The sequence below is a fragment of the Cuculus canorus genome, chromosome 22 (assembly GCF_017976375.1).
Source record: "Cuculus canorus isolate bCucCan1 chromosome 22, bCucCan1.pri, whole genome shotgun sequence".
Taxonomy (NCBI): domain Eukaryota; kingdom Metazoa; phylum Chordata; class Aves; order Cuculiformes; family Cuculidae; genus Cuculus; species Cuculus canorus.
The window spans coordinates 2,985,020-3,001,209 of NC_071422.1; the positions used below are offsets into that span (position 1 = coordinate 2,985,020).

General features: G+C 50.6%; 1 protein-coding gene across 7 annotated transcripts in view; it reads left to right on the forward strand.

The window, feature by feature from the left end:
* Positions 1–16,190, forward strand: part of SCMH1 (Scm polycomb group protein homolog 1) — a 76,876-nt gene that overhangs the window by 43,536 nt on the left and 17,150 nt on the right. For all 7 annotated transcript variants that reach the window (XM_054086254.1, XM_054086259.1, XM_054086258.1 and 4 more), the window contains 4 exons: positions 13,176–13,408; positions 13,965–14,091; positions 15,074–15,274; positions 15,912–16,097. In XM_054086254.1, the coding sequence (XP_053942229.1) occupies positions 13,176–13,408; positions 13,965–14,091; positions 15,074–15,274; positions 15,912–16,097 (747 nt within the window). The remainder of the gene's footprint in view (positions 1–13,175; positions 13,409–13,964; positions 14,092–15,073; positions 15,275–15,911; positions 16,098–16,190) is intronic.

Below are 16,190 nucleotides of genomic sequence, written 5' to 3' on the forward strand. Positions count from 1 at the left end.
CCCATGGGCAAAGGTAATGTCTGTTTTATTACTTTATTTGTGGTGTTGCTTGGTTTCTCTTCCTCCTTTGGGGTGAGAACACAGTGGTGGGTGGAGGAGTCTCATCAGGAGTAGCTGGTGGTGGAACACTCAGGTGAGCTCCTGCACTTTACTGCTCGTGGGAGATGGAAGAATCATAGAATCATGGAATGGTTTGGGTTGGAAGGGACCTCAAAGCCCATCCAGTTCCAACTCCTGCCACAGGCAAGGACACCTCCCACTGGATCAGGGGGCTCAAGTAGTGATTACTGTCACTTCAGGACTGAGCAGGATTTGGAGCTTGTACATCAAGCTGGGTGATGTTTGTGTCGGGGTGGCTGGATTTGGGACCACACTGGTAGAGCTGCGGTACTGACAGTGGGAGGTTACCCAAAGCAGTCCAGCGTTTTCTCTTTCAGTCATGGTCAAATGCGCATGCAGCTATGGTACTGGGTGTCACTGCCTTTCCGAGCGTGATTGGAGGATCCCAGGAAAAGGCTCTGGAGCTGTTTGGAGCACAGAGCCAAGGTGCTTAGCATTGATCTTGGCTCGCTGTGGATTTTATGTCCTAGAGTATGCATTGGCTTTGGAAGTCTGGGGGCTGGAGAAGAGCAGCCCAGCACGGCAGGAGGGCGTGCTGCCCCCTGACCCTCTGTGGATGCTGACAGTGCCTGCAGCTCAGCAAAGAGCAAAGCTGTGGCTCTGCAGGAGCAGTGAATCTGGCGTGTCCATCACCTGATGTTACTGTGTGATGTCTCGGGGCCAGCAAGAGCCCCTGAGAAGAGGAGCTGACCTGGGAAAGGCAGAGTTTCCACCATCCCTCAGCCTGTCCTTAACATCCGCGTCTCAGCCTTCCTCCTTTGTTGAATTTTCCTTGTGCTTTATTAAATATAATATATGTGTATATTCTAAAATACATAAAATATCATAACCCAGAGAGGCTGGGTTAGATTCAGGATGGTTCCTTCCCTTTTCCATCCTGTTTCTTGATCTAAAACAAAGTTTCGGAATCTCGGGGTGTTACTGACTCTTGGCAGGATGTTTCTACAAGACCCACGCTGTTGAGTCCTTCCCATCTTTGGATGAAGAGCGTTGGGGTTGCTGCTCCATTCTCGCCAGATTTCTGCCCAGTAACAGTGCTCCCACTGATGGGACGTGGTTGTGTTCATGCAAGCTGAAGGTCTGAGTAATTTCAGGGTGGGACTAGACAACCTCAAAGAAGAACAGCAGTGCAAGGCTTTTGTTTTGGGGATCTAGAAGTGTCTGACCCCTGAGCTGCTGGTTACAAGCAGGGCTGGTGTCTCTCCCTCACCACCCCCTGGTGGCAGGTGTGGAACCAGAGTTAAATTAGCTTAAAGTGTGCCCGGTGTAACAGTTCGTGTGTCTTTAGGAAAGCCTCAGGGAGGTCAGGGAGTGCAGGCATAGGATGAGTGGAACTGTTTCAGCTGAAAGAAGGGAGGTTGAGATGACATCATAGGCAGAAATGTTTTTCCAGTGAGGCCCTGGCCCAGGTTGCCCAAGGCAGTGGTGGCTGCCCCATCCCTGGGGGTGTTCAAGGGCAGCTTGGATGGGGCTTGGTGCAACCCAATCCAGTGGAAGGTGTCCCTGGCAGGAGGTTGGAACTGGGTGGGCTTTGAGTCCTTTCCAACTCAAACCATTACACTATTAAGGAGCCTCATATCTATCTCAAGGGGCTCCACACCTTGTTTCTGCCTCCCACCAGCACGCCCATGCCAGCCATTGGCGACAGGAGCTCAGTCTCTTGTAGGAGTGCGGGCAAGCGCCAGAGGAACCAGAATCCTCAACCAGACTTTCCTCACAAAGATTCGTAGGAGGCTGCACACAGTCACTTGGATGGCTGAGATCAGAGCAGTGTATGGGAGAAATTGGCCCATTTTGGTGGGATTTTTCACAGTCACTGTACAGGAACAAGAACATCACTTCATCTTCTCATGGCCTGATGGGGACTTTACTTTTTTTGTTTTCTCCCTGTTTTTTGGAGCAAAGAATCAATGCTTTTGAGCCCAGCTCTGACCCTGGCTTTGGCGAACAGGTACCTGTGGCCACAGCGTGCATTTTTATTGAACCTAGAAACTTCGTGCTGAACACCCAGCCCCACTTGTTATAAAGCTTGGACCTTTTGTGCCTTGTCACAGTCCTCCTCTTGATCTTTGGTATTTTTATGACTTCTGAACAGCTTTAAAAAAGAACAAAAGTGGAATAAATTACACCCACCTACCGGTCTCCTTGGTTTTGTGCACTGATATGTTGAAGGTGTTCCACTAATATTTAACCAGGAAGCAAAAGCTAAAAAAAGAGCTTCAGAGAAGATCAGAACAAGCAGAAACCCCAGGAATGGTTCTGAATAGCCTAAATGTGGCAAGAGTACAGAAGCATTTTGATTCTCCACATGGGGCTTCAGAAACCCACTGATGCTTAACTCCCAGGGGCAGAAGATGTGATCAGTCAGTAGATTGACTGCGGTGGCCTCTCATGCCGTGTCTTTTAGCTGAATGGATGTCCTGGAGCAAGCTGGATATAAATAGCAGGACCGCCGTGCTGGTGCAAACTCCCTGCGGGCTGTAAACCTGTGCAGAAACTCGTGAGCTCTCTCTTACTGCTGCTGCGGCTCAGGCTGACTTGGCCAAGCTTGCACAAGCTGAAGTCTCACCTAGTCTGCAGGTTATTGCTTCCTAAGACCATGGATCTGGGAATTTTTGGTCCACTGCCCTGTGGACCATGTGTGTTGGTCATCCCTGGTGCCTTGGCAACCTCTGTGAGTGTGTGCTCTGCTAATGGTTTCTGCTGGAGCAATGAGCCTGGAAGAGCTGCAGAATGATGGCTTTCCTGAGGTGTAGGGATGAGTTTGTTTATGTTGTTGGTGTCTGTGTCAGGACCAAAGGTGCCAGTTCTGCCCACGTGCCATCTACCGAGCAGCTCTTGCTGTTACTGCAGGAGCGCTCGCCGTGTGCCTGCAGGAACAGTCACACAACGAGACAGCCTCAGGCTGACCTCAGGGTTGAGTATTGGAGTTCAGATTCTGACTTGATGTTGTTCTGACTTTGGCAATAAATACCAACATTGCTGTTTCTCCTGGAGCTCCCTGATTGCCCCCATGGGTCTCCTTTCACCCACTCATGCATCCCCCAGTCAGGACCTTGAGGTTCAGCTCTGCTGATTAATTCTTCGCGCTTGCGCTGCCCAGATCTGTTCTCACCTCCTTTTTGTAATTAAGAATTTCTCTCTTTTAGTTCCATAACTGCTTCACAGCTGATTAAAACAGCATACCGTGACAACAGCTTAGTTTTGCCATGGGCTGGAGATGATGAGACTAATGGGGATCACAGCCCGCGAGAACCCAGGTTGTGCTGCAGCCAGTTTGTTTGGAACAAGAGGGGACAGAAGGAAAACTGCTGATTTGGGGTGTGAAGAGGGTGATGGTAGACAAATTTGCCGTTTGCTTCTCCTCCACATTTGAACCATGTGCTCCAACAGTCTCATTGCAGCTCTGTGTTGTCCACCCTGATGGCTGGGCTATGAGAAGGAGCTGTGCTCCGGACAGAAGGGGGAGCTGGCAGCGTCTTTCCTCTTGGCTACACCTGCAACGGAGCATCTGACTGGCCATGCAAAATTAATGCAGAATTAAGCTGTCTGAGCACTGGAAAATAAAATACAGTGCTGGCAAAAAGGATGCAAGCCAAGGTCACTGGCTTCGTAAAAATGGGCTACAAAGGTTGTGGGGCAGTGGCTCCTAGACATGAGTGTTTCTGTAAGGGTGATGAGGATGCTCTGTGTGGAATAAATAAGAGTGTTCTATTTCTATTGAGGGCTTCTTGTGCAATCGAGATCCGCACGCTAAATCCTTGGAACCAGCCCCAGTGCCCAAACCTGCCATTTTTCTCTGTGGCCTGTGCCATGTCTGTTCCCAGTGTGGTCATTCTGCTCCTCTGCTTTACTGGCAGTGAGAGGAGCTGTGGTGGGGAGAAACTTGCTGGGCTGCTCCCACAGTGGCAGGTGCAATGCCCGTTTCCCTCAGCCAGATGCACTGCAGTGTTCAGTAACAAAGATCATAGAATCCCTAGGTTGGAAAAGACCTTTGAGATCATCAAGTCCAACCGTACCTGTCCACTACTAAAGCAGATCCCAGAGCACCTCATCTGCCCAACTTTTAAACCCCTCCAGGGATGGGCACTCAACCATCTCCCTGCACAGCCTCTGCAGGTGCCTGAGAACCCTTTCAGGGAAGAAATTTCTCCTGGTGTCCAGTCTGAACCTGCACTGGCGCAACTTGAGGGCATTTCTTCTTATACCATCACCTGTCACTTGGGAGAAGAGACCAACACCCACCTCACTGCAACCTCCTTTCAGGAGCTGCAAAGAGCGATGAGGTCTCCTCTCAGCCTCCTCTTCTCCAGGCTAAACAACTCCAGGTCCCTTAGCTGCTCCTCATAACCCTTATTCTCCAGACCCTTCACCAGCTTCATTGCTCTTCTCAAAGATACATGACTCAGTTTACCTGTCCTTTTGATGCTCCCCAGTGGATACAAAGCAGTTAATTTCTTTCCCCTATGGGGGAGAAATTCAGACCTGGGTTTTGGAACTGAGTAAATGTATCTGCTCAGCACTAAACTGAGAATGCCTTTTGCTGAGGACACTGATTTGGGCATCCTTGCTGTCATGGTCTTTGTCTCTGATCATGTCCCTTGTCTCTGTTTGTTTTACTGTCAGCAGAGGGGACAATGCTGACCCCCGGGTTGTGTTGGTGAATGTGTCTGTTGTGTTCACACTCCTCATGCTCATTGTGCCCGGTCTCAAAGCACTTTTCCCTGCACTGAGGAATATCTGCACATGGATGGTTCAACTCTTACATAATCAGAGTTGTTGTCTCTGAAATGATGCTGGAACCTTAAGAAATTTTATATTGCCTGCTAAGCCAGAGCGGTGTGAAGGAACTTCTCAGAATGCTCAATGTGGTCAGAGTTTCCTTAACAGGGTCAGAGAAGGGCAGACTCGAGGTGGCTCTCGGCAAGGCAGAGCTTAGCCCTGGCCAAAGTTATCCCTGGAAAGGCTGGAACTCTGTGGAAATGAGAATCCAGGGATCAGCTGCAGAGGTTTTTGCTTGAATTTTAACCGGTTCAATGAAGATTTCAATTCTGTTGGTTTTTACCATGACATCCAACATCCTGATCTCTCACTTTTCCAAAGTGGAATCTTTTTCCCTGGCTCTGTCTGGCCGCTGGGCCTTGAGCTGGTGTTCTCATGCAGTGAACATTAAAGCCCAAGTTCTCCTTCATGAAGGAGCAACAGAGAGCTCAGAGCCCATCATTTTGAAGGTAGGAGTGGTTTTCTCCACGCTCATTGCTTTATAAATATCAGTGTGAGGGTCACCTTCTGTCTCCTTGCTCTGAAACCCCCGTCTCCTAGCTTCTCTCAGGACCTGCTCTCAGGCTGCCACCATCCTGTCTGCCCTGGGAAGTGTGAATCTTTAGAAAACATTCTCACCTCACTCATCCCCTCAACAGGTCATTCATGAGCAGTGCAGATCCCACTGTTGATCCCTGTGCACTCCATGGAGACCTCCTTCCTCCACAAGAGTGACTGCTTTCTTTGCTAACCCTTCATTTATCCCTATAGAAACCTTTCTTCTTATCTCATGGCCCTTTAGTTTCTATAAAAGTCTTTGGTGAAGATCCAGGAGGCTTTGTGGGAAGGCAGGGCTGTGTCTCCTCCATCCACATGTCCGACCAGTCCAGACCCTTCTGGGTTCACAAGTTTCTGTTACAGGAGCGGTGTTGGCAGTGCTGACTAGGTTTGATTCCTCGTGGGGGCTGTGTTTTTGAGTAAAGCCTTAGTTTTGGTTCAGAAGATGTTTTAGCCAGAAGCACTTTGTGTTTGGGTACCGTCAGGTACTTGGGTTGAGCAATTGGGTGGGTTGGAGGATGATACGCCAGTGGCAGCTTTGGTGATGGAGACCTTTGGGTTGTGAATTTTGGGGTTTGATTCATATAAGCAGATCCTGGAGGTCCATAATAGGGATTTTCTGGTCTTCAACTCCAGCAGCACTGACTGCAACCTTCATTTGTTCTCTTTCCTGTGTCCATGTGTGGTTATAATCAGAGGTAGGGTGTTTGGGGCGCTTTACAAGGCTGATATTGGTCGCTAAATCTCAGCTGTCAGTGTGCGGCTCAGCATCTCCAAGATGTATTGCAAGGTGTCGTGAACACCTGGGGAGTTTTTCAAGGCTGCTCTGCCTTCAGAACATGTAATTACCTGTAAATGGGGAACTGTAAATGTACGGTTTGTGCAAAAGGCAAATCGCAGTGCCTGGTGTCACTGTGACTCTTGAGACCCTTCTTTTTTTTCAGTTGTTTTATTTTTGCAAATAAAATAACCGTAGAAATGCCACAGCTCGCGCCCGTGGATGGTACAGTGGCCTCTGCAGGGCACAGAGCTCATCCAAGCGCATGCAGGCAATTAAAATAGGAAAATTGTTGCCCTATGCCGTGCGGGTTTCTAAGCCACGAGGAATGGTACCCTTGTGATGAAAGTTCAGAGCATTTCTCGTGCTGAATGCATAAGACATTGCTCTAAGCTCTTCTTCATGTGCTTCTGAACGTCCTGCCCAAAGCCGGACACTGAATTGCAGCCTGGTCACCAGGACACCCAGGATGGAAACACTTTGAGGGGCATTGGTGTTGCGTTTTTGTGCATGCTGCCATTTAGCCACTGGGCAGTGAGGTCTGAATAAAGCCCCTTGTGGCTTCAGCAAAGGCAGCTGTGAGTTTTGGTAATCGAAAGCTGAAACTGGGTAAATCTTGTGTAAAAGGAACATGTAGCTTTAGGAGATAAAATAACCAATCATGAGAATGTCTCGGACATGCTGAATCACACAGCGCTTGGATCCCCTTGCTGTGTTATTGTGGTAGATGTGTCTCTGATCTCACCCTCAGCTCAAGCAGATGTTCCAGGCTGGAGAGTAGGAATCCCTGCAGGAAATAATGAATTATCAGAATAATCACACTCTGATTTGTCAGTTCCAGGATTTGGAGGATCGTTCTTAATCCCTGTCCTTGCAAGGAACCCATGTGTCCCACCCATGCTCTGACTTTTCCTCCCATGTTACCACCTGCCGAGAGCTCAGGATGAACCAAATACTGAGCCTTCCTGGAGCCCGTATTTACCCCCACTCTGCTCATGGTGGCCAGTGGTGACAGTCTCTCCTCTGGAAACAATTGCAGAGGTTTGAAGCTTTTACCTCTTACTCTCGGACTGGCCCCAAGTTCCTGTCCAACTCCAGCCTCCAGGTTGTCTGGGTCTGAACTGCTGCATCCAGGGAAGAATTCAACCAGTTCTCCACAGGATGAAAAGAAGTGTAACCTGCATCAGAAGGAACGTGACCAAGTCAAGGGTGGGGATTCCGACCCTCTGCTCTGCTCTGCTCTGCTCTGCTCTGCTCTGGTGAGACCTCACCTGGAGCCCTGCATTCAACTCTGGAGTCCTCAGCACAGGAAGGACAACAGGAGCTGTTGGAGAGAGACCAGAGGAGGCCATGGAGGTGATCCAAATGCCCCATCCTTGGAGGTGTTCAATGCCATGTTGGATGGGGCTTTGAGCACTCTGATCCAGTGGAAGGTGTCCCTACCCATGGCAGGAGCTGGAACTGGATGGGCTTTGAGGTCCCTTCCAACCCAAACCATTCTGTGATTCTATGAAACCATTCCCCATCTTCAATTCTTCTGCCCTATATTTTCCTATATATTGTCTTTGTTATTCTCATCTCAAGGACATAATTAGGTCTTCAAGCTGTGCCAAGCCTGAGAGAAGCTGAGGAGGGATGAACGCTGCTTTCTAGTGTTGGCTCAACCTCAGAGTAGATGGGAACTTTGCAGAGTCGTCAGTAAATAACAGTTTGAGTCCCAGCACTGTGTGTGCTGTGTGTGAATGGACAGGATATTTTGGCATTAGGAAATGGAGCCAAAAGTCCAGAGTTCCCTGTCAAGTCTCTGTTTCTGCAGGAAGCTCAGGACTGTTTAAACTAATCCATCAATGACTGCCAGCCCAGTCAGCGGTGCTCGTCTTTCCTTTGGCTCCGAGATCAGCAGTGTTTGATCCAACATCTTCAGGGTGGTGTTCCTCACTGCAGCCAGACTGATCAATGCCTGCTGGCCCCTCAAGGAGCCACCCAGCCCATTACTCCACATCCACCCTTCTGCTGGTTTGATTTGGGTCGCACAGGCACCCAGTGCAAGGGTAGACATGGAGGAACGGGCCAGCTTCCATTGATTGGTCTTCTCTTCCACTAAAGAGCTGAAATTATGTCCCACACAACATCCTTCTCTCTAGATTGGAGAGATATGGATTTGATGGGTGGACTGTTTGGTGGATAAGAAACTGGTTGGATGGTCATATTCAGAGAGTAGTGGTCAATGGCTTGAAGTCCAGATGGAGATCTGTGACAGGTGGTGTCCCTCAGGGATCCATACTGGGACCCTCAGCAAGTTTGTAGATGACACCAAGCTGAGTGGTGCAGTTGTCACGCCGGAAGGACGGCATGTCATCCAGAGGGACCTGTACAGGCTGGAGAAGTGAAGCTGTGAGAACCTCATGAGGTTCGACAAGGCCAAGTGCAAGGTCCTACACCTGGTTAGAGGCAATCCCCAATTTCAATACAGGGTGGAAGATAATGTGATTGAGAGCAGCCCTGCAGAGAAGGACTTAGGGGTGTTGGTCAATGAGAAGGTCAACATGAGCCAGCGATGTGCGCTTGCAGCCCAGAAGGCCAACTGTGTCCTGGGCTGCATCAAAATAAGCATGGGCAGTAGGGCGAGGGAGGGGATTCTGCCCCTCTGTTCCTCTCTTGTGAGACCTCTTCTGGAATACTGTGTCCAGTTCTGGAATACTCAACATAAGAAGGAGATGAAGCTGTTCGAATGGGTCTAGAGGAGGCTGCAAAGATGATCAAAGGGCTGGAGCACCTTCCATCTGAGGACAGGCTGAGAGACTTGGGCTTGTTCAGCCTGGAGAGGAGAAGGTTCCGAGGAGATCTTATGGCTACCATCCACTACTTGAAGGAGGCTACAAGGAAGCTGGGGAGAGACTGTTTACAAAGGCTTGTGATAGGACGAGGGGCAATTAGTATAAACTTGAGAGGGGCAGATTTAGACTGGACATAAGGAGGAATTTCTTGACTATGAGAGTGGTGAGACCCTGGCACAGGTTTCCCAGAGCAGTGGTGGCTGCCCCATCCCCGGAGGTGTTCAAGGCCTGGTTGGATGGGGCCTTGGGCAGCCTGATCTAGTGGGACATGTCCCTGCCCATGGCAGGGGGTGGAACTGGATGATCTTTAAGTTCCCTTCCGACCCTATGATTCTGTGAGGTGGGGATGTCCCTGGTGGATGCTCACTGTTGGGCTGGTACCGTCGCCAGCTGAATGAAATGCAGTAAACTGAAGCTTTTGGCAGATAAAGGATATGTGGACAGTGGTTTCACATGTGAGATAAGTCGTTACCACTGCTGGAGCCCGTCAGGCGTCGGGTAGGTGCGAGCAGGGCTGAGCGCTCCACACTGCTCCTTCTTGCAGCAATCCTGGGCTTCCTGACCATATCCTGGTAACAGCAGAGACTGGAATCCTGAAGGAAAGTAATAGGCACCCAACAAAAACTTGAGGCTTCACTAGGAAGCCTCCAGCGACTGGTTACCAGTGCCTCGGTGAGGAGGCAGCAGCTGTAACTCTGGGTTTGGGGCTGTGCCGTTGCTGCACTGTGCAGCTGGTGGCATGACTCTGCTCTGAAGTGGTTGGCATCTCCTCATCACGCTGGTTGCCTGCAGGTCAGCACTGGTAGGGCAAGAGAAATGTATTCATGGGCTGATGTTTTCTCAGGTTCTACTTAAAATCAACAAAAAAGCTAGGCAAATCTGCTGAATGGGATGAGAAGAGTTCGTTTCATTAAATCACTCCAGGTCAGGAAAATATCCATCTCGTTGAAGCACCCATAGGGAAAAATATGAGCGCACGTTCAGCAATGCATTCACCGCTGCGTTCAGCAATGCTGTCAGGCACACAGAACCGATCTAGGTCATTCGTTGTGTGTTTATGCCCTGCGCTGGCTGCTCAATTTGCTGTGGTTTAACAGCCTGCTGAGCTGGAGCAGCTCCTCCATCCCCGCAGAGCTGGGGCTGTGGCAGGGAGATGCTGCCAGGGGCAGCAGGCGCAGGGAGAAGAGCTCTGGTGTGGCTGAATGACATGAGGTTTGCTGTTGTGTGATCTGCCCGCACCGAGATACGGGCTTTTATTGCCCTAAATGCAGAACTGATTCTTCAAGGCTGGCAAATTCACTTTACCTGTAATATCTTTACAGCTGAAATGGCCAACAGATCTTTCTGCGTTTATTGGATCAAAAGATGACATCATTTTTTATTGTAAATCAACACAGTGAAAGCTTGCACACCAGGAGTTGGCTGACTTTGCTCTCCTACTCTGGCACTGGGATTTCTCTGCGATGTGGTTCCAGCCTGGGAGCCCAGGGGGCAGTTCAGCGGCTTTGCCTGCTGCATCCCAGCTTGCTGTGGAGTTTTCACTGGTGAAACTGAGAGCGTGTGTTTGCTTCCCAGCTTTCTGCAGCCTTCTCAGTTCCTCCCCCAGACTAGAGAAGCCTCATCGCAGCACAGCCTGGTTCAGACACTTGGCATTGGTACAGATTGCAAGCGAACTGCCCCCCGCATGGTTTCACGTGTGTGTTTGACGTTTCATTGTTTCTTTGAAGTACAGAGCATTTTACTGGTGTTTGTCATTGTCCCATCAACTTGTGGGATTCCAGTAACTCCTTTAATACAAATGTTTCTCTGCTGGGATCAGCTGTGCAGACTGGAGGCACAGCGACTCAGCCGTCGCTGCCTTTCCTGTCCATGCTGTCCCTCTCCACTGGCGCAGCTCAGGGCTGGATGTCACCTGCCCCAGGTGACACTGTCCTGGAAACCCGTGAGCTGTAAGAATTCATTTTCCTGCCAGCAAAGTAGTCTTGCTGTTAATATTAACAAAGAAGGGGTAGTAAAACCCTCTTTTTTTACCACATTTGCCTGTACCTGACACACAAAAAGACCTGACTTGGGAAGTCAGATCCCCGACTGACTGTGTGCTCCCCAGCCTCTGGCACAGAACCCTAATACACAAAACCAACTAAAAATTAAACTTGAGGGCACTAGGAATCTTTCGCTGCCCTTGTAACGAGCAGAAAGGGGCAAATCCCTGGATCCACCATGCACTGTGTTGTTTACACAGGTACAAAGCGAGGTTAGGGTTGGTGTAAACCACCCAAAGACAATGCAGAGCATTGCACTTTGCTTTTTGAGTAGGTTACTCATAGAAACACGCAGGAGCTCAGTGCGGTGGGGCAGGGGCAGCAGAGTCCCTCCTCCCACGGCAGCGAGCGGCACTGTACACAAGGTTTGCCAGTGGCAGCGGAAGGAACGTACCCGCTGTTCCTGGCCGCTCTCTGCGGTGACTGCTGAGCTCGGCATCCTAAACACAGCCTGGCCAGGCGGTCTCAAGCTCCAGCTGCCCTCTGCGCGGCCGTCGCTGGCACTGCCAGTGAGACACAAATGCCTGCGTGGCTGAAGGCCGAGCGTCCCAGCGGCAGCTTGGACCTGGAGGAGTGCCTGGCCAGCACATCTGCCCGCATCAAGTCATCTAGACCTGCTGTGAGATGACACCAGGCCTGGTGTCCAGCTGTCTGAATGAACCCTTCACTTGGGTTTTCTTGGCCCTGGCAGCCAGGTTCGTGCCCAGCTCCCCGGGGAGAGCACAGGGGACCCGAAGCTGAAGGCGGTGGACAGAGTCAGACGAGGATAGCAAAGCCGAATCCTGCAGCTCACATCAGGCCGTACTAAGCTGCCACTGGTGGGACCATATAGGATCTCCTCTACCACCCATGCTGGTTGCTTGGTCTGCGCGTTGGCCAGCAGTGGAGTGGCTGACAGAGCCATCAGCTCACTGCACCGTGCCTGGATTATCTTCTGAACCAGGTCTCGCTGCTGTCATCCCTCACAGCTCACTGAACTTCTCCAGACCACCAGAAAGTTGAACCCAGCTCAGTTTGCTGCTTCTGAGCAGTCAGTGGGGAACAGGATCTTTGTGCCAAGGGAATGAGTCCTTGCTCACAGTAGCCGCTCATAAAACTGTCATCAGAAAACTCTTTAAAATCTCTTCATTTACCCCCAGTTTTGCCATCCTGGTACGAGTCTTTTAGCGCGTGGTTTCCATTGCCAAGATTTTCTTCTTGACTAAAATGCTCCTTGATTCAAGCGTGCTTGATTTTGTCTGATTCAAAGCCCTCTTGTTGAAGTCACAGTGAGGGTTGCAGGTCTGAGAAACAAGACATCCCGAAGGTCACCATGCATTTTTTTAATCTAAGAGGGTTTGGTTTTGTTTCTTTTTAGCAGAACTTTAAATCTAAAGGACACAGTGGTCTGCTGAGCTGGGCCAGCTCGTCTCTAGCAGCACTTGGGAACAGTGAGTTGCCAAATTCAGGGGATTTGTGGGCAAATAGACCAGAAACCTGGTTTCATCATGGAAGTGTGAGGAGATAAAAAGGAACAGACCATCTGCTGGCACATCGCTTGCCTCTGGTAGTGGGTGAAAGGAGCAGGTTGGCTGATTCAAGATGAAGTGTAAGAGGCCAGGAGTGATTGTCCCTGTGGGTGTCAAGAATGGACCTTACACCACAACTCACTGATAATTTAGGGACAGGACCAATTTGACTTTTGCCTCCAGAGAGGGGATTTCCAGCCTGGCCCTGGTTCCGTGACTGTCAGGCAGGTCTTGACTGGTCCTTCCCCTAGGAACGCTGGCAGGGCATCGCGCGTGATCACTGGCAGGTCACCACTCGCAGAAGCAAGAGATGTAGGTGCCAGTTACTCTCGGGAAGGAAAGTATGGCTGAAAGCATGATCCTTCTGGAGTTCAGCCATCCAGTGTCCCACAGTTCAAGTGCCAAGCCAAATATCAGTACGTTTGGTTTTTATTCTGACCTGGAGAGAAGCCGCCTCCATTCAGGGGGCTGTGAACACTCCTGGTTCTTCCATGTGTTTAAAGATGGAGGCTGCTCTTGTTTTGATTCTCGCCTGATTTAATTATATTTGCTTTTTCTCTTTTTATTTCAGTTGTGATTCCAAAGAGCCCTTTGCCTGCCTCCGAAGTAAACTCGGAGAAACCTAGCATGCACAGTAGCACAAAGAGTGATTTGGGGCATCAACAAGGGCAAAGGCGTCGCAAAACAGGGAAGAAGTGTGGTCGAACGACCAAAACGCTAATCCATCACCCCATGCCTACACCCTCCAAGTCAGTGGAGCCTTTGAAATTCCCCAGAAAGAGAGGCCCCAAGCCTGGCAGTAAGGTAAAAGCTGATGCTGACGCAGGCGGGTGAAAAGCAGGTGCTGCAGGTCTGCCATGGGATGGTGCATGCGTGTGTTTGGGCACGTTTGTCTCAGCCTCTGGCTGTGTGACTGCAGCAAGTAGGAGACCACAGGGGTGTGTGGGCTGGGAGCATCTCCGAGTCCAGCCCCAGAGCTGTAGAGAATGTCTGTGTCCTAAAGATCATTTCCATCGAGAACCTGCGTCTTCGGAGCTGCATTAGCTGTGGAGTAGCATGGCAGACGGTGTGATCATGACAGGATGGCCAAACGGTGGAATAAGCTCTTCCGTCCATTGTGTGTAGCTGGTCTGAGTCAAGCGTAGGTGGCAGAGCTCAGGCTTATTATGTTTTCAGGGTTGTGGTTTATAAAATATACAAGTATTGATTGGTAGGTTCTTGAGACTCCCCGCCATCACCATCAGAAGTGTGTCATGTTCCACAGTGCCGTGTCTGTTGGATGCAGAGGAGAGAGTGTAGTGATCATGGGTGGTAAAGGAGAGCAGGGGTAAAAGGAGAAATATCTCCTCTTTTTCTACAGAGGAAACCTAGGACATTGCTGAACCCAGCACCCACCTCTCCAACAACCAGTACCCCAGAGCCAGACACAAGCACTGTGCCCCAGGACGCTGCTACAATCCCCAGCTCTGCCATGCAGGCTCCCACAGGTAAGGGTCTCAAACCACATTCTTGACAAGATTGCACAGATAGGAGCTGCATCAGCCAGAAAGCAACTAACCAGGACACTCCCAGAGCTTCCTAAACCCGTAGAGCAGCAAACATTACGATTTCCAAAGGCTGGCCTGACAGAGAGTGCTTTGGGAGGAAAAGGCAGGCACACGAGTCCAGATCGGCTGTTCATTTCCGTCTGGTTAGGAAATAATGGAGCTGAAGAAAGGATGCGAATCCTCTGGTCAGTGCAGGGACCCCTTTCCCTGAGTTACCCCATGCGTGCAGGGACTCCAGGACTCCCAAAGGGCACTTCTCGTGCCAGGCACAATGCTGAAACCACAGCAAGGTTCAGAGCTGCTGAACGGCAGCGGCAATGATTCAGCCACTGCTGAATGATACAGTTCACCTTCAGCCGGGATATTGAGGCAAAGAGGGAAGAGAGGAAGCAGGGGAGGAGTAGGACTGGCAGTGCAGAGTGTGTGCAGTGCTCCAGCTGTGAGGTGTAGCTGAAGATGAATCTGGGCAGGGAAGTCTAATGCAAAGCTGCTTTTTATATGTTCGGTCAGGCACTGCGTATGGGCCGAGCCCTCTGTTTCCCCCGAACACTGTTGGTCAGTTTTCAGAGGAACCTAAAGAACCCAGTTTCCCTAAACAATTGAGGTTGCATTCCTTCATCTCCTTTGAACACCACTGCCACTTTAGCTGGCTGACGTGGGAATCCCTTTGCAGCCTGCATGTGGGAGCCTGAGTGCTGGGGAAAGCATAGGGGGAACGGCAGCAGCCTGGAAGGTGAGTGCGAGGCAGGAAGATTTTGGAGGCGAATCTCCTCTAGAAGCGACTCCGCTGCTAGGATGCAGGCAGGCAGTTGTGGTGGATTTGACAGTCTTAAAATCTCAGCATCTCCCAGGCTGGATTTTAGGCATCTGTTTCTTGCTTTCCTGAGTAGGTTAATGGCAATCACATTTCTCATCTTGGCAGTTTGCATTTACTTGAACAAGAACGGCAGCACTGGGCCCCACCTAGACAAGAAGAAAGTTCAGCAGCTGCCGGACCATTTTGGACCAGCTCGAGCTTCTGTTGTCCTGCAGCAAGCAGTACAGGCCTGCATTGATTGCGCTTATCATCAGAAAACAGTCTTCTCCTTCTTAAAACAAGGCCACGGGGGAGAGGTCATTTCAGGTGAGAATTGGCCTGCAGCACTTTGCCTTCAGAGATGTCGTTGCAAGGACTCGCTAGTTGGAAGATGTCCCTCCTAAAGCTCAGTGCAATCAGTGCCAGGGCAGACAGATTTCTGTCTTCTCTTTCTTGCCAAACATTTGTGTCAGTGAAGGAGCTGGCTCGGGACAGAGCAGTTAGTGTGGCACAGCTCCTGCGTGGAATGGGATGCAGCGCTGGAATCAGCCTGGGCAGCGTTAGGCTTCACCGATTGTCCCCCAGCAGGAGGTGAAACAGGTGGGGTATCCACAACTCCTGATGGAAAGACAAGAAATACCCCGTTTTTTAAATCTTGCTGTTAAGCCCATGTTTACCCGGATGCAGGCGGTGCAGGCCCTTCCTTGAACGCCTTTCCATTCCCTCCAATGCAGCTTCCCGGGCGCTGCAGCCCCGTATGCGATGCTGGGTGCAGCAGGCTGGTTTTAGCCTGTCCCGGGGAAGTGAGCTCGCCAGCGCTCAGCCAGCGGAAGGCAGTGGCTTTTGTTCGCTCTAGTCTAGACCAGTGATGCTGCGATACAGAAGCTGGCTGTGCAGCCCTGGGCGTAGGCTCCTGCCTTTGCTGGGGGTTTACGTGTTGGGCTCTGTTTGTTTCTGTCTCCAGCTGTGTTTGATCGAGAACAGCACACGCTGAACCTGCCAGCAGTAAACAGTATCACCTACGTCCTCCGCTTCCTGGAGAAGCTCTGCCACAATCTCCGCAGTGACAACCTCTTTGGGAACCAGCCTTTCAGTCAGAACAGCCACATGCAGCGCTCACACGAGTACGACCACGACAGGTATCTACCAGGTAGGAGCTGGGGGGGGAGGCGCTGTAGGGACCCCAGGTGCTGCGTGCCTTAACCCAGATTTTATCTCTGTCTCAGGAGGCAGGCGTGTGGTT